This window comes from Maylandia zebra, linkage group LG6 (assembly GCF_041146795.1).
Source record: "Maylandia zebra isolate NMK-2024a linkage group LG6, Mzebra_GT3a, whole genome shotgun sequence".
Taxonomy (NCBI): domain Eukaryota; kingdom Metazoa; phylum Chordata; class Actinopteri; order Cichliformes; family Cichlidae; genus Maylandia; species Maylandia zebra.
This window is the reverse complement of record NC_135172.1, coordinates 35,640,974-35,667,207: the sequence shown is the minus strand read 5'-3', so window position 1 is coordinate 35,667,207 and position 26,234 is coordinate 35,640,974. Positions and strand designations below refer to the sequence as shown.

Here is a 26,234-nt window from a genome sequence, read left to right as displayed (position 1 = left end):
TGTCAACAAGCAGCAGCTTCACGCTTGTAAAACAAGAGATTCAAACAAAGCACTGCTCTCCAGAGACACTACTAGTCAAAAACGCTCTACATACAGGGTCAGTTTTTAGTAATAAACCATTTCAACCATTCTTGTATCTTTACTGTACATGAACACAATGTGCTTATGTTGGTTGTCACCCCACAGGATCTGTAAAGCATCCAAAAATAAAGTCTCCAGTTTGTACACACCTTGACTACAAACTATATATTCATTTATAAACCAGAAGGTAATCATTCAAAGTGCTTTAAAAGCAGGAACTGCTCTGAACAGTCTTCTCACTCTACTCAGTGATGTTGTATATAACATATGCTGCTGTTTGGCAGGTTACTCAATGTCCCTAATTAACTGTTTAACATCCTGTAAAGTTTTCAGAGATGGAAATGTTTTCTTACGAAATTACATCTGGACCACGATCAAGACACAAGGAAAGAACATTTTTCCAAATCCAAATGTTGCACATGTACTGTACTCACTCGGAGGTAGTTGAGGGTGGAGTTCGACAGGCCACATCTTGTTATGTTTTTGGACAGCTGGTCCAGCATCTGAGAGTCTTGGGCCTGGAACATATGGAAAGGAGATTAGAAATCTAGCAAACAGCGTGTGCCGGTGTGGGTTCCTACTTCCTCTGCATTCACTCACATGCATGGCCAGTATACTACGAGGAATGAGTTCACGGTGTTGTCGGATACTGAAGTGCCACGTCTTTATCCTCATCATGTCGTCAAACATGAACTCCAGGTACAAGCGCCCTTCTACACACACCTGCAGAAGATCAGAGAACTGGAGTTAGTACACAACCGAAGAGAGACGAATAGAATCTATGCAGGAGTGGGTACATGTTTACACATTTAAAGATTAGTGTTTTTTGCAGCAGGGAATTCATTAAGAAATTTTTCGAAAATACTTTTTTAAATAATTCTTGTTATACAGAATATCAGATTCTCACTACACGAGTAGAACAAATCCCTACGTTGTCTGCAGAAAAGGACAATGATATGAGCCAAGTTCATGATCAACAAAGCTGCATGTTGCCTTCCATTTTTGGGACAGTAATTATACTCAAAATAAGAGTGGAGAGAGGTGGAAAGAGAAGGTCACATCTATCATCAATGCAATGTCAACCAAGTTAATAATCACTTGCGGAGAGCCTGGGACAGAGATTCTGTGCACGACAGAATGCACGAAACACTCATAAAATCTGATTAAAACGGCAACTAACCACGTCCTTAATGCTGTGGTAGCATGCAGGTAACTCGAGGAGACGACCAGTTTTTGATCTGCACAATCGGTTTTATTATTTTTTATTTTATTTCTAAACTTATGTATCTGTATGTTAATAAGAGGAAATATTCCTGATACGTTTATTTCAGGGACACGGCTCTAAACCCAGATGCTCCAATCTGCTGTTTGTAATGGACAGCCAATCAGATGAAAAGTGCCTTAAAGTGAGAGAAGCTAAATTTACATCTTATTGAGTATTAGGGCCAAATTAAGAAAAGAAACATGTTGATCACTTTGAGAATAAAGTTGAAATTTCGAGATTAAAGATGAGAAATAGTCAAAATGTGGCGATTACAGTTATTGTTTCAAGACAGATTTCTATACCCTTTCCAAAATGCCTTATTTAGATGAGTTGGTGAAACAAATTGATCAACTGTCTTGTGATACAGCATACATCCACTTTATTGGATGAGGGTGGAACTATTGATATCCTTGCATCTGTCCACTGCCAGCCATTACATTTTGTGCAAATCCACTCTTCCGAGTGTTTTTATTTTTCCTTCTGCAGCTGCAGCTTCCTGCACCACCTTTTTGACATCTACGTGCTAAAAGAGAAATTGTTTCCTTCCTTTTTACTAAAGTTAATTATGAAGATTCCACCGACTCCATTTTTCTTGAAACAACTTTAATCTCCATATTTCAACTTTTGTCTCGAAATAGAATTACTCTGATGGACATAGACAGAAATTTCATCTTTAAATATCAGTTTTTAGAAGTACCAGCTGTATTTGTCCCCAATACCTCATTGTCCCCATCCCCTGCACATACACACCTGTGTGAACATGGGTTTTCCATTCTGTGTGACCATAGTGCACTGATCACAGTCGAGGGAGACAAAGTTATTGTGGAAGGACTCCTTGGGATGTTTCAGTACATAGTAGAGCTCAGTGGCACCGCCCTCAAATATACTCCGGAAGTACCTCGGGATTAACGTCCGGCCAATTGCTGTAAGAAGAAATCGGAATCTGAAAAACCTGATTCTGAAAATCTGAATCTGATTTGTGTCATTCAAACAGCTCCCTACTGTAACGTTTGGGTCCATCTTCCAGACAGAAAGTAATGGTCAGCATGGCATCGTCCTCAAAGAACTCTGTAGTAAATGCATCCCACCACAGGTTGTCACACTCCTACGTTGTAGAGAGGAGAAAGTTATCCATTAAACACCTTTTTGGGGGCGTTTAGCGTCAATGTATGTGGCTGTGTATGCACACAAACCTCTGTCCAGTTCTGTAGTCGTTTGTTGAGCTCATATATTCTGTAGTCTGTCTGGTTGCCATATGGTGTGTGCCTCCTGGAAGAAACAAATTGAAAAGAACACAAAAGCTGACAGTCATCAAAATGCAGTAGGGTTACAGCTCTCATAGACTCTTTAGATTTAGCAGGGTTTAACCCAGTTGAGGTTTACAGTCTTACTGCAAGATCTCTAGGCAATTAAGAGAAGGGGAAAAAAATCTCACAATCTTATCTGTATTTGTATTACTACGGTTTTTAAACCTGCCTGGAATAATGGGAAACAATGTAGTCTTACCCTATTCCTGGCTCCAGGTATGTGGGAGGGTACATTGGAGTGGGGCTGTAGAGAAACAGGAGACAGAGACATTATTACATTCAGCTATAGTGCTAATATGCTCTCCTCAAGGAGCTAGTCTGCCTTTACAACCCCGGGACATGAGCCAAACATGGCAAAAATTGGATGAGACGGTAAATATCAATTCTCAAATGCACAGACACAATCAACAACTGCAGCCGATTCATTTATTTATTTATTGCAAAATGACAACGGGTGGAAAAACAACCAAAATTTAAAAAAACAACGATATTCTCCAACTTTACTGAGCTACACAATTTAATGCAATTTTTTGGCTGTAAATTTTCACCTCATACAGCAGTTAACAGTTTAAACATTGCTCACAGTAGTTCAGCAGGTAATTGCCTTTATAATTCGTGGCGTAAACGATGAATGAATAACATTTTTCTACTCTGGATTACAGCAGTACTGATGCAAATGTTCACTCAATGACAGAAGATCAGCGGGCCCCCCTTTACTTAAATACAAGGAATAAACCTTCATATATTAAAGGTGTTTTACCAGTGCGTGGTAATATTGTACAACGTATGCAACACTTTGAAAAACGGCTTATATTTAGGATCTGATACTGGAAGGTAGCATCACTCAGTTATTACATTATTATGCCAATAGATGATCTCAAGGCTTGATGCTTTTTTAAAGCATAATGCATTCAATTATTAATTGAGGTTTGCATGTTCTCCCAATCCCTGTGTGCGTTCTCTCTGAGTACTCCGGCTTCCTCCCAGAGACCAAAGACACGAATGTTACAGTAATTGGCGAGACTAAATTGGCCATAGATGGGGACGTGAGTGTGTCATCTCTCTGTGTTGCTATGTGATTGACCATTTCAGCTGGGATAGGCTGTGCCCCCTCGCCCGTAAGTACCATAAGTAACTAATAAAAATGGATGGATTAAATAAATATTGAACTAAAATTTCCCAGGAAAATTCACGCTTCACGCCAGCTTCAGCTAATATAACACACTCTTGCAACACTGATGTGCTCACAGTCACACCTACTGCATGTGCTCATCTCTCTACACACTTTGAAATGAATGTGCAAGCATTGAGTGGCTACACTGATCCCTCACAAAACGTGGGAAAACAGACTGAGGAGGATTTCTATCTGTTGGTTTGATTTTAAATTAAAGGCTTAAAGTAATTATGCAAAGATACAAGATTTCCTTCGCCGTGTTTGTAGAGCGGAGCTGAGACAGCTAAAGTGAGGATAATGCTACTTAAGTCGATAACTTGTAAGGTTATTGTAAACGCACTGCAAAAACTTTGCGACAACAGTTTGAATGCACAGAAGCATTTGAAAAACATTTGACAGCTAACAGAAAACATACTTTAAAAACAACACAGTTGGCCCCATAAGCAGTCAGCTAGACTAATTTTTGGCAAGCTTTACAAACACAGCACAGAAATTAAACTCACCCCACGTCTCTGTCCAGCATGGTGCCGGGGTGGAAAGGGGGGAAAGTGCTACCGTTGGGGGGCTCCTTGGGGGAGTACAGCTTGAACGACTTGGAGGAACAGCCTGGAATAGAAGTGACGTATATATTTGTAATATACATTATTATATTTAACTTATGGCAGATGAAAACTTGTAACCTGACGGAGAACATGACGTGTGTATAGTAAGCATGCCAAATTTAGGCACAAAAGATAAAGATAAAAAATTTATTAACTGAAAAAAAAGTAAACTTTTCAATATTGATAAAGCTGAGGTTATGGAAAAAAAACCAACAAAACCAAAGATGATGATGTTGAACAGGGCTGTACGAATCTGTAATACTGAGATTGAAAAGATGCAAAGGCCCACGATACGGCATCAGATCTTGCCTTACCTACTTGAAGCATGCTAGTATGGTAAAGTTGTCAGGTTTAAAGATTATCTGGCTAAAAACTGAAGCGGCGATACATAAATACATAGTTTCTTTTTTGGTCCATGATCCAATCATGATTGAATAACTGGACCTGTGCTAAAAATTGTTTTTTTTGAAAACCAAAGTAAAAAGTGGAGAACTGTTACACCTCTGATGCCTAATCAGCCTGAAATAACCAGTATGGTCCAGTTTTAACTGCACTCATTCCATGGTCTTCCCTGAATGGCTCATTTTTGGGGCATTAAAATATAAAACAACACAATGGAAGAAGCCTCATGCAGCACTACCATAGAAACTGGTGCCTTACCATGAAGTACTAAACAGTAAGTCAGAAGGAACCCCAAACACAAGAGAAAACATACTGATGACACTGACACACACACATAAAGATCCAGTCCCTGTTCTACTCTAATTGCCTGGCTCTCTTATAAAGGCCATCCAGGCGTGGCGGCCTCTGGGTCACGACCTCTGCGTCACCATGGTGAAGCCCCACCTCCTTCATATCTCTCTGTGGTGTCTCTGCATATTAAACATATTTATGTCACTGTATGTCTGAAGGAAAGATATAACCAAAGAGGGGGACTTGTCTCAGAGGAAAGTTTGTTATGAAATGAGAACACAGTGACGTAAGATGTATAGTAAACAGTTAAACCAGTAAAAAGTACTAGTAACACTTCATAACACATATCTGCAGACACACTGTGGTGAGGTGGGCAGACAGAGGCTGCCTAACCTTTAAAGTCACACACATTAGGATGTTGTTCCTATAAATCACTAATCTATGCATCCTTATGAAATCCATTCTAGTGAAAGGAGGAATTGCATTCAAATATGTTGTGAATAACAGCAGCGATCACAGCTTTTACAGACCCAGAGGTAAATTAATAAAAAAGTTTTCCGTAAAGAGTATAGAGCCATAAAACATTTCCATCTTTCTAAAAAGTTAAAAAGAAAAGGCAATAAAACACTCATCTATTTGAAACCCTGGCTTCAAATCGAGTTAAAAACAAGCTGTTTACTATGTGCAACACTATGCTATGGGCTGGATGCACCACCAGAAGACAGATAAATAAATAAATAATCGATTCTTTGTGTGTCCATTAGTTGTTGAGAGCTCCATTAGCTCCTCTCCTCTCCCGTTAGCGGTTAATGACAGGCAGTCACAATCACATCAGCTGGACTCCACTTCCTCCACTGGGAATCGTGTTCCTCTCTTTTACAAGCACACAGTACACAATGTCGACAGAAACATACACATTAAACATACACACATCTGCTTGTGGACAGAAACTTTTAGAGCAGATCATCTGTCAAACTGGCACGGATGCCAAAAAACACTCAACTATTGACTTTTCTTCATGCTCAGCCGCCAAAAATCCACCCAACATCACGTCTCCTCTAAATGGGGATATAACCTGTCGTGGTTGTGCACTCCTGCCACTCAAGACTGCCACCATGATTGGTACAAGGGACAAGTATCCAAACGGAATTTGTGAGCCGGATAAACCTGAACCACATTGTTAAACTTTGAACGTAAAGTGACACCTGTTTAGGTTATTTCGGCATCTATGCTTCATAAATATAACTGCTAAAGAAGATTGGATGTAGAGTTGCTACAAAGGCAATTAGAATGGCACCAAGCTAGCATATAGTTGCTAGCTAGGCTAAATTTTTTACGGGACTCGAGCGAGCTTAACAACAAAACGCCAAACAATAATAATCTGAAAAGCAATACATTTATGTGAACAAACAAGACACAATACATAATCCCGATCCCCTCAACCACAGCGACGGTGACTGTGTACAACACTGCCTCGTAGGCCTGCAAGGTAGGCTAACGTCAGCTAGCCTGAAAACTGTTTGTAACCAGTTAGCTGGTTTTAGCCTTCCTGCTAACGCCTTAGCGTTAAATCCCTTCGCAACGAAAAAACACTCAAAAAGAGGAGCAATTACACCGGCGGCAGTTCCTACACCAACTGTAAACGTTAAAAAAGCTAAACGTTAGAGTCGAGTAGTGTGTTTGGAGGAAAGGCGACCCTTTACCTGCAAAGAAGTCCTATCAGAAAATTGATGTTTACAGATCCGTGCTGATAGACCGTGTGTACGCTCCGTGCGTAAAAACGGATAGGCCCGCTGGACGGCGGTTGGCTGGACGCAACGTACCCACACAATACGTCCCTTTGAATTGGATCAATAAAAAAATCTCCTCCAAACGGAATAAGGCCTAAATTGCGGGAGTCGGTCGGTTATGTTTTGTCCCGCATGAGGCCTTGTCAGTGGGCTGAAGCCTGCTGTGGGTTTACATATGGACCCCGATGAGCCCTTTGTTCACGGGAGGACATGAACAATAGCTGTAGGCCCTCCTCCTCCTCTCCCTCTGCAATGCATTTGCTCCTCTCTCCTCTGCCCAGCACCGCCAGCCGCCCTCTCCCACTTCTGCTCCTCCTCCCCCCACTAATGCACAACTGCACATAAAGGTTGTCTGGTAAGCATTTTTCCCTTCCTCCTCCCTGCATCCCATATCCCTTCCTTGTAACTGACACAGATGAGAATTGTCCTAATGCAACTCAGTGGAGATGAGCGTGGAGACAAAGATCATGCTGACTGCAAAGTGGCTGTCATGTTTACCTAATTAGTGAACATAGGCTTGCTGCAATCAGCTTGAGCTGAGGCAGTGACAACCAAGACCCTGGGCCCAAGCAGGATGCAAACGTGATGCACATAGATATTACTGCCAGAGATCAGTAATATCTTCCCCACTCGCTGTCTGAGGAGGGTGCACAGTATCCTGCGGGACCAACATCACCCTGCGCGCCACCTTTTCCATCTGCTGCCCTCAGGGAGAAGGTACAGGTCTATACAGGCCAGAACATCCAGACTGGCCAACAGCCTGTATCCACAGGCTGTGAGGCTCCTGAACTCTCTGCCCCCCTCTCACGGACAATAACCATATCCAACTTCTTAATAGCAATGAACTGGTCTGCATTGGTGCATCATATCTTTATTCTCTTCCCCCTCCTGCCCCCCCCCCTCTTTCTTAAATAGATAACTATCATATCTGATATCATATCTCACAGTACAATAATATTGAATGGGTTGCATTGTTGTATTTTGTCATGTTTCTCAGGTCTTTGTCTGAATTTCTACGAACATTATTGCTAAGGATTGTCTTATTGCATTGGAGTCACACTGGGTTAAATATGTACACTTGGGTTTTAAGGGGTATTTATTATTTTCTTCTTTTTTTTTTTTTTTTTTTGGGTTGTATGGAAGCCCCAAACGCAATTTCATTGTTCTTGACAATGACAATAAATAAATAAATACTAAATACTAATACATTTGCAGTGGCGCAGTCCCATTGGTCAAAAGTACACCAAGATCTTATAAATTTACACTTAAAGACAGCAGAATAAGTTTGTCAGTTAATTCTGCCTTTCAGTTTGTATGCTGAACTGCCCAAGGTGGACGAGTAAATCCCCTAACATCAGGAATCTCTATACCCTCTTTTCCTCTCTGAGTCTGCGCGCACACACACAGATCCACGCACACACACAAAGCACTAAGCCAAAAGGAGAATCCCACAGGCTTCTAAATCTGCTTAAATCGCCTCAAATAATAATCAGATATTCAGATCACAGCCAGCAGAGATCTCACCCATATGTCCAAAGTTGTGATATAAAAAGAACAAGCAGTATTAGGACAGCAATTTTTCCATATTTATGCAAGCGTCATATCTAACACGCAAACTATTTGATCTACAGCATCTAACCCCAAAGGACAGAAAAGACAGATTATCCCATATCGAGGATGTAAAGTAGTTTCCTTTCACCCACTAAAGAACTTTCCCTTCCTGCTGCACTCTTTAGGTTGTTACAGCCACCAGCACGAACACGGTTCTCATTAATACACCACCCATGCACACTGGGAGTGAAAACAATGTTTCATAAATGATTTATTCATAAATTAAGCCGCTGTTGCGAGCTGCTCAGTAAACAGGTCTTCACAGAGGGAGTGAGACTAAACACTGGTGCTGATCAGTAATATGACATTATTGCAACATTATAATAACATTTATCATCAGCGTCGTTATTATTATTATTATTATCATCATCATTATTAATATTACATTCATCTTCACCTTTTAACTGCACTATAGATAACACATATAAATGACTGGAAATATATACACCAAAGCGGACATGAGTAGAAATGTGATTTTTTTTTAAGTTTCTTTTTACACATTTTGGTATGCAGAACAATTTAAACTTCAAGCATCAGTTAAACAAGTTATTTCAGTGGGTTATGACTTGCTGCCTTTGTCTGATATTTAAAATCCCATTTGTTGTTCTGATGGTGTAATATTTTATCCTGAACCAGACTTGCACTGGGGTGTATTTGCAGTGGTATGCAGTTTGTGTGCCCGTATACATGTTGCTCCATGATTCTTTATTACATTGTACACATGATATAAATACATGATAGTTTTAATGCAATAATCTAATTCTCAGTTACTTATAAGTCATTTAAATGTGTGCAGTAGATATAAGTAAAGATGCAATTTTTGCACATTTTTTAAAACATTATTCTCACATTTTCATCCAGATTTCTTTTTACTATTATTACTATGTTATATTTTTTAATTCATGCCGGCATTTTGATACACTGAATCTAGGTGTAATACATTTTATTGTATTTTTATTTTTATGCTTTTTTCCATTTATACATTTAAAATACTTTTGTATGTTTTTCAAGTGATGGATCTGTTTGTTGGACATCTATCCCACCGGGATCTGCTGATCTTATATGCCCAAAATGAAGACAGCAACTCAAATATGAACCTCTTTGTAGACTCTGATGTATGAAATCCAGAGTATGGTGAAGTGCACTGTCTCCCAGAGCCAGGCATGTAGAGAGGATAAGCCTCTATAAGGCCTGTCTCTCACCCGACCAGCAACAAAGATGCCCGGGCTGACTTTATGTATATTGGTTTGACCATGGTAAGCCTGTGACATGAGCTCTTCACAGCTCACGAGGCTGCTGTCAGTCCTTTGGCAGCATCTTTGTGTGTCTAGTACCAGGGGGAGGTGTAGTCTGTTGTAGCTAAGAGTGTCTGTTGTGGGTGACTTATGTGGATTTGCCTATCTTACATTGGCTGGCCCCTGTCACTATGGCAACATGAGCAATCATTGCTGACACAACCAGAGAGAGAGGCTAAGAAACATCCATGGAAATGGACACACAAGGGTTAATCCTGTGTGTGTGTGTGTCTCCCCAAGCTCACCCATTGAAATGGTACATGACGGGGTTAATCCCCAGTGCATGTGTGTGTGGTGGGGTGTTGGAGAGGAGGTGGGGGTGGGAGGTGTGTCAGGATAAGGCTTGAAGGGCTTACACACACCATCTCCTTTGCTCTCAGGCATAGGGACAGCCTTATCTTCAACCAGCACCCCAACCAGTGAGGCACACGGGTACACTCACACAGATCTGCCCAACCCTCGCTTCGTCAGCTTGCCTCATTTTCCTGCAGTTAAACATTCACACCTAAAGCCATAAAGCCATGTATAATAAGTGCTCAAAGCGGACACACATGGTGTTTTCACTAAGCCTACACTTTAAACCCACAAGTGCAACCTGTTTAAATTGACCTTTGTTAAAGTCAATAAAAAGAGAGTAAGAGACTGAACTTGTACAGCATTTTGGTATAAATATGCTGTACTAGTTCTTGCTTTTAAATAAAAGACAAATCAGAAATTCTTCTTTTCGACCGTTTTATTTGACCTCAGAGGTTTTTGTTACCTCGTCAGCTGTGAGAAAGGCAAAAAGGAAAAGGTCAGCAAGACAGACTTACCTCCTTCAGACTCTAGCTGTTCTGACATCGCCATTTTGTCACCTACAAATGCACTTTCACGGCTACACACTGATCTAACTCAGAGCCTGAGTCTGTGTTTTCATGCCTCTCCCACTCTCTGATATCTTCCATGTCCAGACTGTCAGGCTCAGGGGCACGAGGAGGGGGAAGGAGGATGCCTACAGTCTGTGTGTGTGTGTGTGTGTGTGTGTGTCTGCCTCGCATGTGCATGTGTGTGCGTGCATGCTATCGTGCACATGTGCAAATGTGTGCAATGTGCCACTTCCACTTACTAGTCCACAGGAAACTCAACTGCACATGCATCTGCCAGAGTTCTGATAAGAACCATTCCCGCCAGCCTCCCTTCAGCACAATCCTAAGCACTGATCTCAGGACAGTTTTGTGTCGGTTTGACTGCAGAAAAAGCCCTGACCGAGCTGATCCCAGCTCAAAGATGAGTTCCAACTGGAGAATGAGTGACATCAGTTAAGTGCTGTTTTTTCCGTTTTTTCCCCAAACAGGAATGAAAACAGAACCACTCCTCTTTTCATAGATAGCATTCACTGCATTTCTTTCCCAAAGCTAAAAGCATGCCTACTGTTTCTCGACTTTTCCCACTTCACAATATTAAATAAGTACTTTAGACACATCAGTGGCACACACTGTCCACACGGAGGCTAGCTACATGTCTCTGGGGCTCGTTTCACTGGTGTCTGCCTGCCAGATTTGATACATTTGGCAGCTCAGGCCTCTTTACTCCTTTATTGGATCAGATGGGGGGGGGACAGAGATCTCTCTGTCTGATTCAGCTCTGATAAAAGATCCAAAAGACAAGCTGCCACTTTTTGGAGGAATGAGCTCTAACAGTGGCCAGCTTTAGATCAAAGAGACTGTGAGCCAGAAGAGCTGCAGACACTTAACTGACGCAGAACTTCAGCTGTAGTTATTTTAATGGACTCAAGGTTTAGGGTTAAAGCAAAATGTCTTATCTCAACAGAGAAACGTACAACAGAAGAAAGTAGCATTCACATTAATTAGCAGCATGGTGGCTCACAGCAAGAGGATTTCTTTGTGGAGTTCAAATGATCTCCCTCAGCCTGGGAAGGTTTTCTCTAGTTACTTCTGCCACTGAACAGCATCCCATCTGGGCCCAGGACACACTCACAAAAGAGATTCCTAATCTCAAGAGTTGTACTTAGTTATTACATGAGGGCAAAGTACTAGGTTGGACCCCCTTTTCCCTTCAGAACTGCTTCAATTCTTTATGGCACAGATTCAACAAGGTGCTGGAAACATTCCTCTGAGATTTTGGTCCGTATTGATATGATAACACATTTGCTGCACGTCCATAATGTGAATCTTCTGTTGCACCACATCCCAAAAGTGCTCTGTTGGATTTCGATTCTATGACTGTGGAGCACATTAGAGTACAGTGAACTCATTGTTATGATCAAGAAACCACTATAAGATGATTTGACTTTGTGACATGGGATGATATCCTACTGGGAGCAGCGATCAGAAGATGGGTAGACTGTGGTCATAAAGGGATGGAGATGGTAGGCTGTGGCATTTAAACAATGCTCAGCTGCTAGTAAGGGGGACAAAGTGTGCCAAGAAAATATGTCCCACATATTACACCACCAGTAGCAGTCTGAATTGTTGGTAAAAGGCAGGGTGGATCCATGCTTTCATGTTGTTTGTTGAGGCAATGTTTTTCCAATCTTGTATTGTCCAATTTTGGTCAACTTGTCCAAATCAAAGCCTCAGATTTCCTATTCTCATCTGACAGGAATAGGTTTTCTGCTGCTGTAGCTCACCTGCTTCAAAGTTTGGCGTGTTGTGCATTCAGTGATACTCTTTGTCATTCTTTGGTTGTGATAAGCAACTATTTGAGTTACTGTTGCATTCATATCAGCTTGAACCCTTCTGTCCATTCTCCTAATATTTATCAGGGCAGAGAACTGCTGCTCACTGAATGTTTTAATGTTTGGAGGATTTTTTAACATCAGTTCAAGATAATACAAACATCAGGTTCTGCTTCTATATCACCTGGTCAAAGATGTGCACAGGTAGCCTCACTCTAGAATTTTAATCACAAAACAGCTTTACTATATCTTGTTGGGTGTTTTTGTAATCTTTCTTTACATGAACAACCACTGGAATCAAAAGTTAGAAATAACTGTCTAAAGTAATTTTGACTTATCTATTTAAATCACAGGAGACCCCAAAAACAGGGTGTGTGTACGTGCGTGTACAGAAAAGCAATATAGGTAATAACAATCAGGGATAGAAGTTGAAACCCCTTACATTTAAGAACCAGTATCAAATGGTCTTATTTATAAGAATTTTATCCCTCCAACCTCATGTAATACTAATACTGCTGAGTTTGTCAGCTAGTCTGTGCAAAACAGTGATATTAAACTAATTTCAGTGGCGCTTAAGTCCCAACTGGGTCTTATTTTTCTCCCTCTGTGTTCAGATTTAGATAATAAAAAGGATATTGTAAAGCTCAAAGCTTGAGTAAGCTTATTTTATCCATTCAGAAAATTATTTTATTAAAAAAAAAATGTATAATAGGATTAATATTAATAAATTATTAATTTCTCCCTCTATTAAATCATAGATAATGTTAACGTCCCCTGTCCAAAATAATGAAGCTTAACACAGGGACTATTGATATTTTGTTCGGAAAAATAAATAGTTTTTAAATACTATAAGTAATTTTTTTTAGTGAGGACTTTTACTTTGAAAGGACTTGACTGCTTTTACTTAAACGATCTGAATCTCTTGCACCCTACAGCTCAACTGTCAGACGGGAAATTGTTATTGATGCGTCTCATTTGCAAGAGAAAACAAAAGTGCGACAATGAAAACAAGCGACACTGAATATAAATGGATCTGCTGTTGCTCAGCAGAGATCCATCACTCATTCATCTGCTTTACAGTCAGGAGAAATCACTGTGGAAAATTCGGACTGACCTACAATCTGCAGCTTGTCCTTTGATAGCAGCGCCCTCTCGTGGCCACAATGAGCCAGTGTCTTTGTTTTCATGCTGCCCTACAGTTTTTTTTTTCTCACTCACTGGGTGAATTCCCTACTCAGGATCTTTTTGGCAGGCAAACACAGACACACTGCAACCTGGGAAGTTCAGCGGCAAGTGCGTCACATGTTATAACAGGCCAAGAGGTGAAGGGATTAAATCAGGAAAAGGCTCAGCTGTGAGGCAGTTTGGCATTGAAATATATTATATGAGTGTGTTACTTTAAGTGTCAAAAGAATCATGCATGTGCTGTAGTAACTTAATGATCTATATTATTATCCATCATCTTCACTGTTGGACTCCCCCCCCCCCCCCCCCAACACCGCCACCCCCTTTTCTCCCTGGCATTTTGCAGGTAGCTTAGATTTAAGTGTGTGTGTGACAGATGTGCACGAGAGTGTGTGTGGCGGTGGCTGGTGTCAGCTGGCAGCTGTGTGAGTGGAGATGACAGTGCCCTGATGCTGCGTTCTCTGTTCTCTGGGAGCCATTTTGTCTGTCTCTGATCTCAGAGTCAGGTCTGCCCCCCCCACCCCACACACCCTCAGCCAATCACGTCACCGCTCAGCCTTGCAGAAAACATAGAAACACAGTCTGATCTCTCTCTCTCACTCTGTCTCACCCACTCCATCTCCCTCCCTCTCCTACAGTGTTCATCTCCTACTTGCTTCTCTTTTCTTGGCTCTTCTGCACTCTGCCCCCCCCATCACCTCTTCTCCCTCCTTTCTCCTGCTTCCTCCTCCTCCTCCTCTTCCTCCCTTAATCCACATCTTTCCTCGGTGTCTGCTCACTCCCTCTCTCTTCCCCTCTGTCACACCCTCCTCCTCCTCTTCAGGCTCTCTTGTTGTGCAACCCGTTTTTAAACAGCTCAGCCTTTGTGCGTTTTTGTCTGTTGCCATTTCAGCCAGAGCTGCAGTCTTTACTCATTTTCCTCCAATCAGGGACACCATGTGACTCTCTGCATGAGAGGGCACAGTCCCTTCCCCCTTCTCTCTCTCTCTCTCTCTCTGTCGCTCTCTCCTTCTCTTTCCCTTTCCCCGTCTCCCTCCTTACTCCTCCCCACCGCTTCCCCCACTCTAGCCAGCCAGCCAGCCAACATACGCTAGCAATCAGAGGAGTCAAAGAAAAAGAGGGAGTGAGGGGAGGGTGAGAGGGGAAAGAAGGATGAAGGTATATACACAGTGCAGACTGAAACTGTGTGGGAGAGGGGAGACAGGGGAGGTATGGGGGGGAGATGTCACAGAGGTGAGGGGGGCACAGAGTAGTGTGGATTTTACTGTAAGGTCAGTGTAGAATAGTATGAAGTCATCTAATTGATGTCCAAGCAGAAAACACAATAACCATTGAGTAAAGTTATTCCCTCACACACTTCGTCCCACTGTTTATGTCATCCACATGTCAGGACACATGCTGTGTGTGTGCATCCAGACGCGCGCGCACACACACACACACACACACACACACACACACACACACACACACACACACACACACACACACACACACTCACGTACAAACTGTGAGCCCACACAAGAAGGGGGAGGATCCTTGTGCGTTGAACACGGCTCAGGAATGTAAACAACAGAGAACAAGACGAAAGCAACCGAAAGGCAGAAATTATATAGTTTCACATTTTACATGCTGTTGTATTTAGTCAGCTTTCTCAGAGTCTCTGATCGTGTTTTAATTATATAAAGAGGGTGGCAACTTAAGCGTGTAAATTAACTAGCGTCACTTTAGGGTCAAGCTTTGGGTTCATTTGAAGTTGACTTGAATGAATGGAAGTGATTGTTCCGTTTTAGGAGGCAGTGTTTACATTGGTTTTCAGTTACCTCATGTTGTGTATACATGTGTATCTGTGTGAGTGACTGAAGCTGTATTAATCACACGTATTCTTTAAGGTCACCAGATGTGCATGAGAAAGTAAGATTGCACAGTTGTGTTGTCTTTTTAAAGTTTGGGTTTTGCTAAATATGTGTCGACATCTATGAAGCCAGGAGCTGAAAAGTGAAAGATGTCACCAGACAAGAAGCTACTTTGTCAATAATATTTTTTTTTAAGTGAGAAAAAAAAAGAAAAATGAGGAGAAAATGAAAAAGAGAATACAAAAGAAAACAGAAAAAAAAGCCAAAAGCAAAAAGGGGAACACCAGAGAGAACAATATGAGAGCAAAAGTGGAGCGCAGAAGAGTGCAGTCATACGTCTTTTTGGAAATTTCCATGACCACGTTGATTAAGTATGCAATCTGACCACAAGATAGCTAAGGCCCGGTTCTAAACAAATGCTCTCGCCTCTGCTGTGCAGGCTTGTTTAACGGCTGAGGTGGCAGCGTTTGCCTTTGTAACACGGAGCGCTGCGCAGAGATTGAAAACACATGATTGAACACACACACACACACACAGGCGAAAACTCTGATGCACCATATTCCCTGTACCATTGTGCGCTCCAGACAAATTGTTATCTGGTGCGTCTAGAGAGTTTGCCCTTGCTGATACCAAATCTGTCTGCCAACATGTTTCTATACTATCCAGCTTTCTGATCCGTCATCCTCGGTCGTGTCTCTTCCTATTCATCTGTCTACAAGCTGCAACTGTACAAGCCAAGACGAGCTGACATTGTCTCTCAGTTTGCTTCTCCGAAACTTTCCGCCTTTAAAATAATCTGCAATGCTAAAGAGTTTCCAGACCGCAAAACATGGGACCAGTTAGTGCTCCATCTCTCTAATGACTAAAGTCGAGACTGGCACCAGGGAAATACGATACTCGATGAGTGGTTGGCTAAATTTCTTTATCCACATCCCGGCTGTTTGAGGGTTGACCACTGTGGCCGCTGTGGCCTGGTAGGCAGGAGAAGAGAGGAGGCCACGTCAGGGTTATGCAGCACCCTACACGCACATAAATACACACAGCAGCTCACAACTTTATCACACTTCCTTCCTCCTCTCCTGCTGCTGAGAATTATACAGCAGCAGATTCTGAGAGCATCTATCATGATTATGAATACATTCGCAGCTATAGGATTATATTTCATGTCCTACACATCCTATCAGGAGTGCTACATAAATCGCTGTAACACTTAATAATATATTGCCTGAGGCTGAGCAGTGCAGGGTTTATTTCTAGACCTTTATTTCTCTTGTTCTTTCCACCTCTGCCTGATTAAAGTCAATAAAGCCAGAAGAATTATCTGTTTGCTGTCAGGCGTCCCACACCTAAACACAACTGTTTGGGGACTGCGGGGAGTTCCTCAGAAGTCGCACGCCTCTCAATATGGTGGCCTAATATGACGGATATTACTCCCTCCAGGTCGCTCTCCGTGGCGCTGTTCCCAGAAGCCCTGTAGCCGATACTCAACTTCAACCAATTTTAATAAAATGGTGACATACAACAGTCGGACTGCGGGGCTGTTTTGTTATCATGGCGCAAAATGAAAACGGCCTATGAAGCTACGACTGTGGCGATATGACTGACACTTCTTCAACCCCAAAGACAGATATTTAACATGAATGAAGAAGCCTCAGATGTCACAGAAAACAGCAGCGAACAGAGAGAGGTGCAAGTAATTGTGTTAGAGTAAGATCAGCGTCTGCCCTTCTCCCACTCGACCGTGCACTTGCTGACCTCGTTTTGTGAACTTAAAGAGAACTTCTAGGTAAAAAGCTCCCTAACAAGGCTATTATACATCCATGCTTTGGTTAAGGAACAAGACTTGAATCTTTAAAAATCACGTCCCACAGATGTAGCAGGGCACTTTCTTCCCCACTTTGATATCAGTGATAAAAACTGCTTCTGTACCTGCAAGAGGAGCATCCCCTCATCTCCCTCTTCACATATCCTAAACAGCATACTCCTGTGTGAGCTACGAAACATCAAGCATTCATTAATAACTCTTCTGTGAAAAGAGGAGCAAAATCAATCATGCAAGCCTTTGATTCATGCCACTGATCTTTGCCCTTTAAATGTCACACTTTGATCCCTTTTTTCCCTCCTCTCTTCTTTTCCACTACCTCCGCTGTCAGATTTCCACTTTGGATGAGAGAGTAACTTATAAAGGACTCTGTTGTTAACCTGGGCCATTAGTCAGAAAGCATCAGCATCATTAGCAACAGCAGAAACAGCAAGAACAACAACTGGTGGAGGAAGAGGAAGAAGTTGCATTAGTGGCGCCACTGCAACAACTTCATGCACAGATGTGCGCGCCGCAAGCAAATATCTTCAGCGTTTCATCTTGAAACTAAAAGAGTACGATGATAAGAAGAATGCATGTTTGCTGCATATGTCCTAGTATTTTCTTTGCACTTCATCAGCCATCGCAGAGGGTGACCTCCCATGAGCCTTTGCAAACAGAGCCCTAGGGCCTCGGGGCACCTCTTTCCCCATCTCTCTGCCCCAGTTGGTCACGCCACAGCAGCCGCTGCACTCACCAACCAAAATACAACAACAACAACCAGAAAAAGTCAGCGGCTGGCAACAGCAGCAGAGGCAGCAGCGGCAGGGCTGTCGTTAAAGACAACCATCACCACGGCAGCTACTTACCGGGACACGCGCAGCCGCCCACGGACATCTTCTCACATGTCTGGTGTGAATCCGATCAGAATGATGGTGGTGGTGGCTCTGTTATCCCTGCTCTCTTCCTCTCCTTTTCTCTCTCCTCGTTCTCACCAGTCACTGCTGCCGCCACTGAGGCTGCTCACATGAGCGTCTGTTATCCCCACGGTTCACACACACAGACACATACACACACATATACACACCGCCAGGGAGCAGAGAGAGAGAGAAGAGGGAGTGAGTGAGTGAGGGAGGGAGGGAGTGAGTGAGTGACGGCGAGGGAGGAAAAGAGAAAAGAGAGAAAGAGGGGAAGAAAAGGTAAAAAAAAAAGAGCACACACAAACACACACACACACACACACAAAGGATCAGATTCTCTCAGTTGTAGCTGTACACTGAATCACACTGCGAGTGTGTGTCCAAGTGTGTAAGTGAGTGCGTGTTGTCGAGTGAGGAGAATACTGCTCTGCCCTCACCCTCATCAGCCCTGCAAATTACAGCTCAGGTGGGAGGAGAGAGGGAGTAAGAGAGAAAGAGAGAGGGAGGGAATGAGCAGCTGAGTGCTAGAGAGAGAGAGAGCGAGAGAGTGTGTGTGTGTGTGCGAATGTGTGTGTGAGCGAGCAAGCGAGTAAGCTAGGGCGAGAGAGAGAGTGGACTGTCAAAGTGACCTGAGAGGCAGATTTGAGAGAATAACAACCATGTGATGTGGGTCCCTTTTTTCCCTCCTTTAAATATGTAGAGACTGTTTTTTCCCCTTTTTTTTTACTGCTGCTGCTACAATGACACACACACACACACACACACACACACACACACACACACACACACACACACACACACACAAACAGACACACGTGAGCACACACACGTAGAGAAGTGAAGCTTTAAATGATCCTCAGGAAATCTGGCTCTGTGTGTGTGTGTGTGTGTGTGTGTGTGTGTGTGTGTGTGTGTGTGTGTGTGTGTGTGTGTGTGTGTGTGTGTGTGCACGCTGCAGCTGTCTGAGTGGCTTGTTACCATCCGGACAAGGTCTGCTACGGGCAGGGGGAGGGAAACGGGTGAGGAAAAAGGGAGGAGGATGCAACTAACATGCCTCCTCTCTCTCGCCCTCTCTCTCGCCTCCCTTTCTCACCCATCCGCTCTCTCGCTCCGTTAGTCTTCCTGTCTGCAGTATGTCACACAGTGTTGCTCTCTCGCTTCACTCATCTTCCTGTCTACTCGGCCATTTATCTCTCCTGCCCTTCCCTCCCCCCTCGCTGTCTCTCTCTCTCGGTCCTTATTACTCTTTCTTCCATTCTACCTTTCCCTCCCACTGCCTCCATCTCGCCCTAATCTTCCCTCCATCACTATGTCATTTCTCTTTCTCGGTCAGATGCTCAAGTTTGTGTCAGGAGGAGAGAGTAGTTAGGCCCACATTAAAAGCGACATGACACCTGACTGCTTAAGGACACATCAGGTACTATCCTACTCTTATTGCCAAAATAAATAAATAAATAAAAGACAGGACTCTGACAGCGAGTTGTTGCGATTAACAAGTATTTTTTCCTCTCTGCCAAAGAACTATTAAGCTACATCACTGAGCCATGTAGTTATACATGAGCTCTGCAGTTTATCCTGAGTGCACTTCCCTGCTACTCCAAAGTACTCAGTTTGTAACTAAATGCGTATTAATCCACAGCTGACAATAGTTCCCAACAAATGCATGTCTGCTTTTGATCAAAGCCCCAGAACCCAGTAATTTGAGGAAAATCACATTACCTCTTTTTTGTAAGTTTAGATAGATATTATACTTAAATGATTTAACTTGGAACAAATTGGCTTTGTGGCTGAGTGCCACCGACATGGATGGTTGTGGTCTTTTCCTGGCATTTGATATCTTGTAAACTTGTGGTCCCTAACCAGGGTGCTATTTCAATGCTGAAAAGGTGCCAAAAACTCCAGTTCCTTGTATGACCACTTGAGGCTGGCTCCTGAATCAGGTCTGATCCCACAGACTTGCATGTTCAGCCCTTCGGCACAAATAAGTTTGCAGCCTGGCACATAAAATATTATTAGTGGCAGGTCTGCTTTGATGTAGATGCAAACATAGGCCGCTACAGATAATGGAGGTCTGCTACACTTCACCTCAGCTAATCTAAGTCACTGAAATGGACTTCTCAAGTGTGGGTGTTGCCACCTTTTGGAGCACTTTAAGGCAAATGCAATTATAAGACAAATTAATTGTACTAACAGGATGTCCAAGAAATCTGTGCTCGGGTTTGACATGTGAACTTCTGTCACTGTATTTATAAGTTACTTACCACTAATTAGCAGTTAGCTGTTTTTATGCAGCTTATTAGTTCATAACTTAAGACTTGCAAGTTGGAAGCTTAGGAGCTTAGAAGCTTATATGCAAATTAACCATTTGCTTCCACACTAAGTCACCCAGCTCTGGTTGCTACTGTAGAATTTAGTTACCCAAATTTATCTTTATTTCCATATTCATAATTTTTTGCAGTTATTTTCTCGTAAAATACTGGTAAAATCTTTCTTGTTCACCTTAGAAATAAAATAAACACCTACTCACCAATCAGCTACACTGCTAAACCAATTATAATATGGTGCTGCAAAAGCAGCTCTGCCCATCAGAATATGTGGAGTTTTCCTGTGATGTCTGACACCTGGCAGCAACTTTGGGTGCTGGGTTGGTCTTGTTCTGGTGCATCCCAAAGATGCTCATTTGGATCGGGATCTGGGCCGGTTTGACGGTCGGATCAAAACATAGGGGCTCTTTATTGTGTCCTTTATTGTGAGGGCAAGGTCTCTGAGTAGAACACTGCATCGTAACAAGACAATCAATGTTGTTCACTTCACCTGTCAGTGCTTTTAATGGTTGTGGCTGAGCAGTATATAAATTGTGCTTATTCAGGGATTTTAGCCATTAGAAAGGTCATGACCCCCACTGACATCCTAAGACTGAATACAACACATTCTGCACATACGCACATTCCTGAGATGTCTAATTATAAACAAGAGCGTGCCGTTTCCCTCCAGAATGACATCACAGAGTTTTTGTTAAATCTGGTTCTCTTTTTACATGCAACACAAGTCTGCGTAGATTGCCTCCCCCACATATTCCTACTTGCCTTTTTTAAGACACTTGCTCTTTGTCCCCCCTCCCTCTCTTCCTCACCCTCTGTCTCATTAGGCAGCATCTCATTTTGAGGAGGAGAGCGTTAAGCCAATCAGAGAGGGGAAGAAAGAGCAGAGGAAGGAGGGAGAAGGAGAGAGGGAAAGACGGCGAGGTTGCAGAAGGAAGAGGGCAGAGATGGAGTGAGTGAGAGAGGTGGTGAGAGAGAATGAGAGAGAGAGACACGAAGGAAAAGAGAGGGAGATGGATGGAGGGAGAGCGGGAAAGAGGGAGGGTGAAAGAATAAATAGCTCTGGCGCACTCGTCCCCCATTACCCCGGGAGGGCACTGTCGCCATGGCAATGTGGCAGAAAAAGGATAGCACAAGCATGATGAGCTTCTACACACGCAATTTTATAAATGAAAACTGTGATTCACACATGTATCTGCCCACATTAACAGTTTCATGGAGACATATTTGACAAGTTCATACTTTCAAATGGGTGTGGGCAGAAAGCACGGCGTCTTAAACTCTACAACAATCATTTATACACAGGCATGCACACGCATTAACAATTTGCCAGTTTGCAGATAGTCAAAGCCTGCATAACAGAGAAATAACCGAGACAAAGGAAGCCGTGGAGGGAGATTACAGCATAAAAGACAGGCAGTCAACACAAAACAAGAAGGTGAAGAAAAGGCACCGGAGAAGAAAATAATAAAGGAGAACAAGAAAGCAGTTTTTTAAATGCCTAATCAAGTATCACCGTTGCCTGCTGTGTTGCCTTACAATAGACTTTATTGGATTATGATGCGCATTTCCTTTAACTTGTTTTTTTCTTCTTACCCCCTTTTTTCTCACTAATCTATAAAACACTTCAGTAAACCCAGCATTAACTGATTATTTTGGCTCCACTTGGGGAAAGACAAATACAATATTGACAAATTATCACTTCAATTACTTGTTATAGCTAATGCATCAGCAAGCAGTTGCCAATTTATGCACCCAGAAGATGCAAAGCAGCACTAATGCTCATTTGAAATGTTTTTTTTGTCCACCTGATGAATGCTAGCTTAATATTTACTCATTTTTTGCTCCTCCGTGATGCCAGACAGCTCTTGAGGGAAGTTTGTCTACGCGGTCAACATTTTGCTGACTCTGTGTGTGGTGCACAGCAGGTAGCATACAGCAGGTATATCAGGAATTCCCAAGCTGACACCAGAACAGGAACAAAACTGATGAAGTTGCCAGAAATGCTCCTGTGATGGTGATTTTCACAGCCCCACGACTGAAATAACAGGTTGTTAATCTTCATCCCCTCATAAATCCAACATACAGATTTATGGTTTCATACTCTCCCACATCAGCACTATACTTAGGTTTATTTCTGTTTCACTCTCTGGATTTACATAAAAACTTTAGGTTTGTTTAGTGAAGTTCTAAATAATTCTATGCACAATTGGTTTAGACTTGTACTGCTCTGCTTGTATATATGTTGAGTTCTTCCTCAATAAGTCAGCTTATTAACTGACCTACTTAACAGGCCCACTTGTACTTGTGCACTCAAAGGCCTTCATACAGCAAGTCTCATTCACCCATTTGTGCAAGCGCTTTTTTTCTATAGAAGTGCTTTTTATCTAGCATTCACACATATTCACACTCTGATGAAAGCAGTATCTTGCCCAAGGATATTTCGGCACGCAGACTGGAGCAGCCAGGAATCGAGCTTAGTTCCTATTAGAAGATAACCTGGACTACCTCCTCAGCTACAGCCACCCCTAAACAAAAAACTAAAATTGCCCGTTCTTTTTCAAATATAGATTAAAGAGTGTGTTACAGCAACAGTTTCTTATTTGTGTCGACAGTGTCGCATTACTTAAAAAGTATTAAAAATGTTATTGGAATAAGTTTAACAGTAGCTGAAGTCAGTATGCTGCTAACATACTCGTGTAAAGCTGATGCAATGTTTGCCATCTTAGAAAATGCTCTAGTAGATTTTGACTTGTTCTGCTTTACCTCACAGGATATAGCCCATCAAACATTAATATACCAAGTCCTACTGAACCTCTGTCATGTCTCTGCGACCCTCTGTGACCTGGATTAAACACGTCACACGCTTAGGTGCTGCCAGGTTTGACTATAATCAGTATGTGCGCAGCAGCAAAGACAAAAGTTCATTTCCCAGGTCATTAGTCATGCCTGTTAGAAACAAGCCTGTTGCAATACTTTAATAATGTAGGAACCAGCAAATTAGCAGCTACAGAAGCACTGCTGAAAAATTTTGCTCTAGAGAGTAAAACAAATCACCTAAAGTCAGTAGACTGAAGTTAAAAATGGCTTTAGTGCCACTCTCATGCCTTTGTAGCTGCATAGTTATCTGTTAAAGTTGTTTGGAAGGCAAATGTGGTGGTTAATTAGCTCAAGAAATCTTGTGTGCATCCAGCCTGAGGGCAAAGCAGAGAATGAAAGAGGCTGTTCTGAGCGAGCCAGCCGTCTGTAAACTCTTATGTAAGGCAGAAACTGCATCCTGTTTCTCTCAGCTACATTATTGATGTAGGTTTCTGTTACCATGCCGAGTGTGTTTGTATGCATACGTGCACGGAAACATGTGCACTTGTAAGTCACTATCTCTCGGATACCTCTGGATAGTCTCACCTCTGCTGATCTGCAGAAAGGGTGGTCTCCCCCAGCTGAGGTCTTGTCACTCTCCCTCCTCCCCTTTCCACCTCTCCGCATGCTCTCCTGTTCTTTCTTCACCTCCTTTCGTCTTCTGTATTAATGTAAGTCCCCTTGCACCACCTCCCCCTCCTTCTCTTTCTCTCTCAGGCCTTCATTTCTCACTAACAGATGTTCTCTGAACCATGTGGGAGGGCATTCCTCCACTCTGCTTTGAAAGCAAAGAAAAAAGAAGACTTACTTGAAGCAAAGAAAAAAAAAATCAAACGAGGACGAAAGCAACAGAGCTCCCCAACTCAGCAGTCTCCAAAGTAATGCCTGTGTGTCCTGCTTTTCCCCCATAGAGAAGGTGTCAAGTTAAAGATCAGAGTGCTTTTGCCTTTTTATAACACACTGCTCCCAGTGTTACACAATATTTGAAAGGTCACATAAGAGACACGTAAAACATTGCATGACCGAGCAGCCAAGACGACTGGAAGTCATATAGACAAACACACACACACAGAGAAATGCAGCAAGTGTGAGTTAGAGTGATAAAGGAAAGCTTATACCCGACTCCTTAGACCTCACAGGTTCTTTAAAAATTCAAACATGCCAAAAGAGCACCGTGGGAGTCTTCCTGCAGGTCAAGAGTGAGGAAAAGATGAGAAGTACAGGACAGATGAGGCATGAAAGAAAAGCAGGAGAGCTTTTCTTCCCACCAAGAATGAAAGTGAAGGCTGGCACTTAAAAGAACTTAGTGAGTGAATTTTATATTTTCCTTATTTTTAAGGAATAAGTTTAAAAAAGTATAAAAAATGAAGAAGAAAAAGGATAAAAGTGGGGGCATGTGGTGTGTGGAGAGTGGGTTAAATGTGGGTGTTCGTGATTGTGGGGACATATACTGGCAGGGTGGCTGTGCGCTGGATGCGGCAGTAAGGTGACCCACTTACACAGAACTGCCTCTCCTGACACACACACACACACACACAAACACTTGCCTCTGCACACTCCTGAACACACTCACACTGGAGACTGGAGGATGCTTTGGCCCCATTTCAGGCAGTAATGTGTTTCAAGAGTTGTGGAAGATGAGGTGGGAGGTCGTCGGTGTGTGGCAGCTGAAGAGACCTGAAGCAACAGAACAGAAGAAGACAGGGGATTAAACTATATAAAGCAACAAAAAGAGTGGGAAACAGGCGACAAGCTGAGCAGACTGCAAGGTAGACATGACGTACAGTATAGGTACATATCGGGCAGACTTGTAAATGAGCAGGGTATGTGTGGTACCCTGTTAAAAGTGTATATCAGAGAGTACATTTTTCCTCCCTGCTAATCTGGTGCAGCCATTGACTCCACCATGACATTCAGCAGAAAGGTCAGCTCCTTCCTGGTATGCACAAGATAACAGGACAGACACATCCACAGTCCTCCACAGGAAAAAAAAGACAAGATAATACGAGATAGCACAAACAGAAAGGTGAACAACCTTGACATTTATTATGCAAATGCCTATGGCAATTTAAATAGCTTTAACTGTAGGTGGCTGGTATGGAGTTGAGAATGAACTGATTCACAACTTCTGATATCCAATAGAAAACAAAAGAATGAGTGGAACGTAATGGCAGGTGTACAATATCACCATCTAGTGGAGAAAATACATTGCAGCAGTGGAATATTTCCACCTCCATGACCCAAAAATAGGAACATGAGATATTTCTCCCTGAAATATATTTAAATAGCCAGGACCTAAATTATGTCAGTCATATAAAAGTGTAAAATTAATGCTATGAAATTAATCTGTCTGACTTTCATTATGCTGAGTATTCAATTCAGCTGATTTCAGTTTAATTCTGTTTTATTGATTTAGCATCAGATCACCAACTAAAGTAATCTCAAGGTGCTTTTTATTGCAAGTAAAGCTTCTCTTATATCAGAGGGGCAATCAGGTGATCCCCTATGAGCAAGCAGGAACAGACCTCCAGCAGAACCAAGCTCAGGGAGGAGCATCTACATGCAACTTGTGGTTGTTGTTGTTGATTGACAAGAATAAGAGGTGAGAAAAAACAAGAGCACAGAGAGACCACAAACAATAAACACATTGGGGAGTGAAAAGTACATTATGGGAAATCCTCCAGCAGTCTGAGTCTATAGCAGCATAGTTAAAAATGGTTTACAGTCACCAGATTGAGCCCTAAATATAAGCTTTATTAAAAGAAAAAGACAGCTGAAGCCCCATTTTGAAAGTAGTGAGG

The 26,234-nt window shown here is 42.4% G+C and overlaps 1 protein-coding gene across 4 annotated transcripts in view; it reads right to left on the bottom strand.

Moving 5' to 3' along the window:
- ldb1b (LIM-domain binding 1b) overlaps positions 1-24,293 on the bottom strand; it is a 28,253-nt gene extending 3,960 nt beyond the window's left edge. The window contains exons 1-9 of one of the 4 annotated variants that reach the window (XM_004538985.6): positions 23,980-24,293; positions 18,203-18,368; positions 4,330-4,432; positions 2,852-2,896; positions 2,539-2,614; positions 2,348-2,450; positions 2,096-2,268; positions 682-804; positions 516-599 (exon numbers count right to left, since the gene is read on the bottom strand). In XM_004538985.6, the coding sequence (XP_004539042.1) occupies positions 516-599; positions 682-804; positions 2,096-2,268; positions 2,348-2,450; positions 2,539-2,614; positions 2,852-2,896; positions 4,330-4,432; positions 18,203-18,230 (735 nt within the window). In that variant the 5' untranslated portion in view covers positions 18,231-18,368; positions 23,980-24,293. Of the gene's footprint in view, positions 1-515; positions 600-681; positions 805-2,095; positions 2,269-2,347; positions 2,451-2,538; positions 2,615-2,851; positions 2,897-4,329; positions 4,433-6,824; positions 7,393-10,629; positions 10,777-18,202; positions 18,675-23,979 lie in introns of those variants that run through there. The other 3 variants (XM_004538986.5, XM_004538984.5, XM_012918900.5) reach the window with 3 other exon arrangements.
- Positions 24,294-26,234: the final 1,941 nt, after the last annotated feature.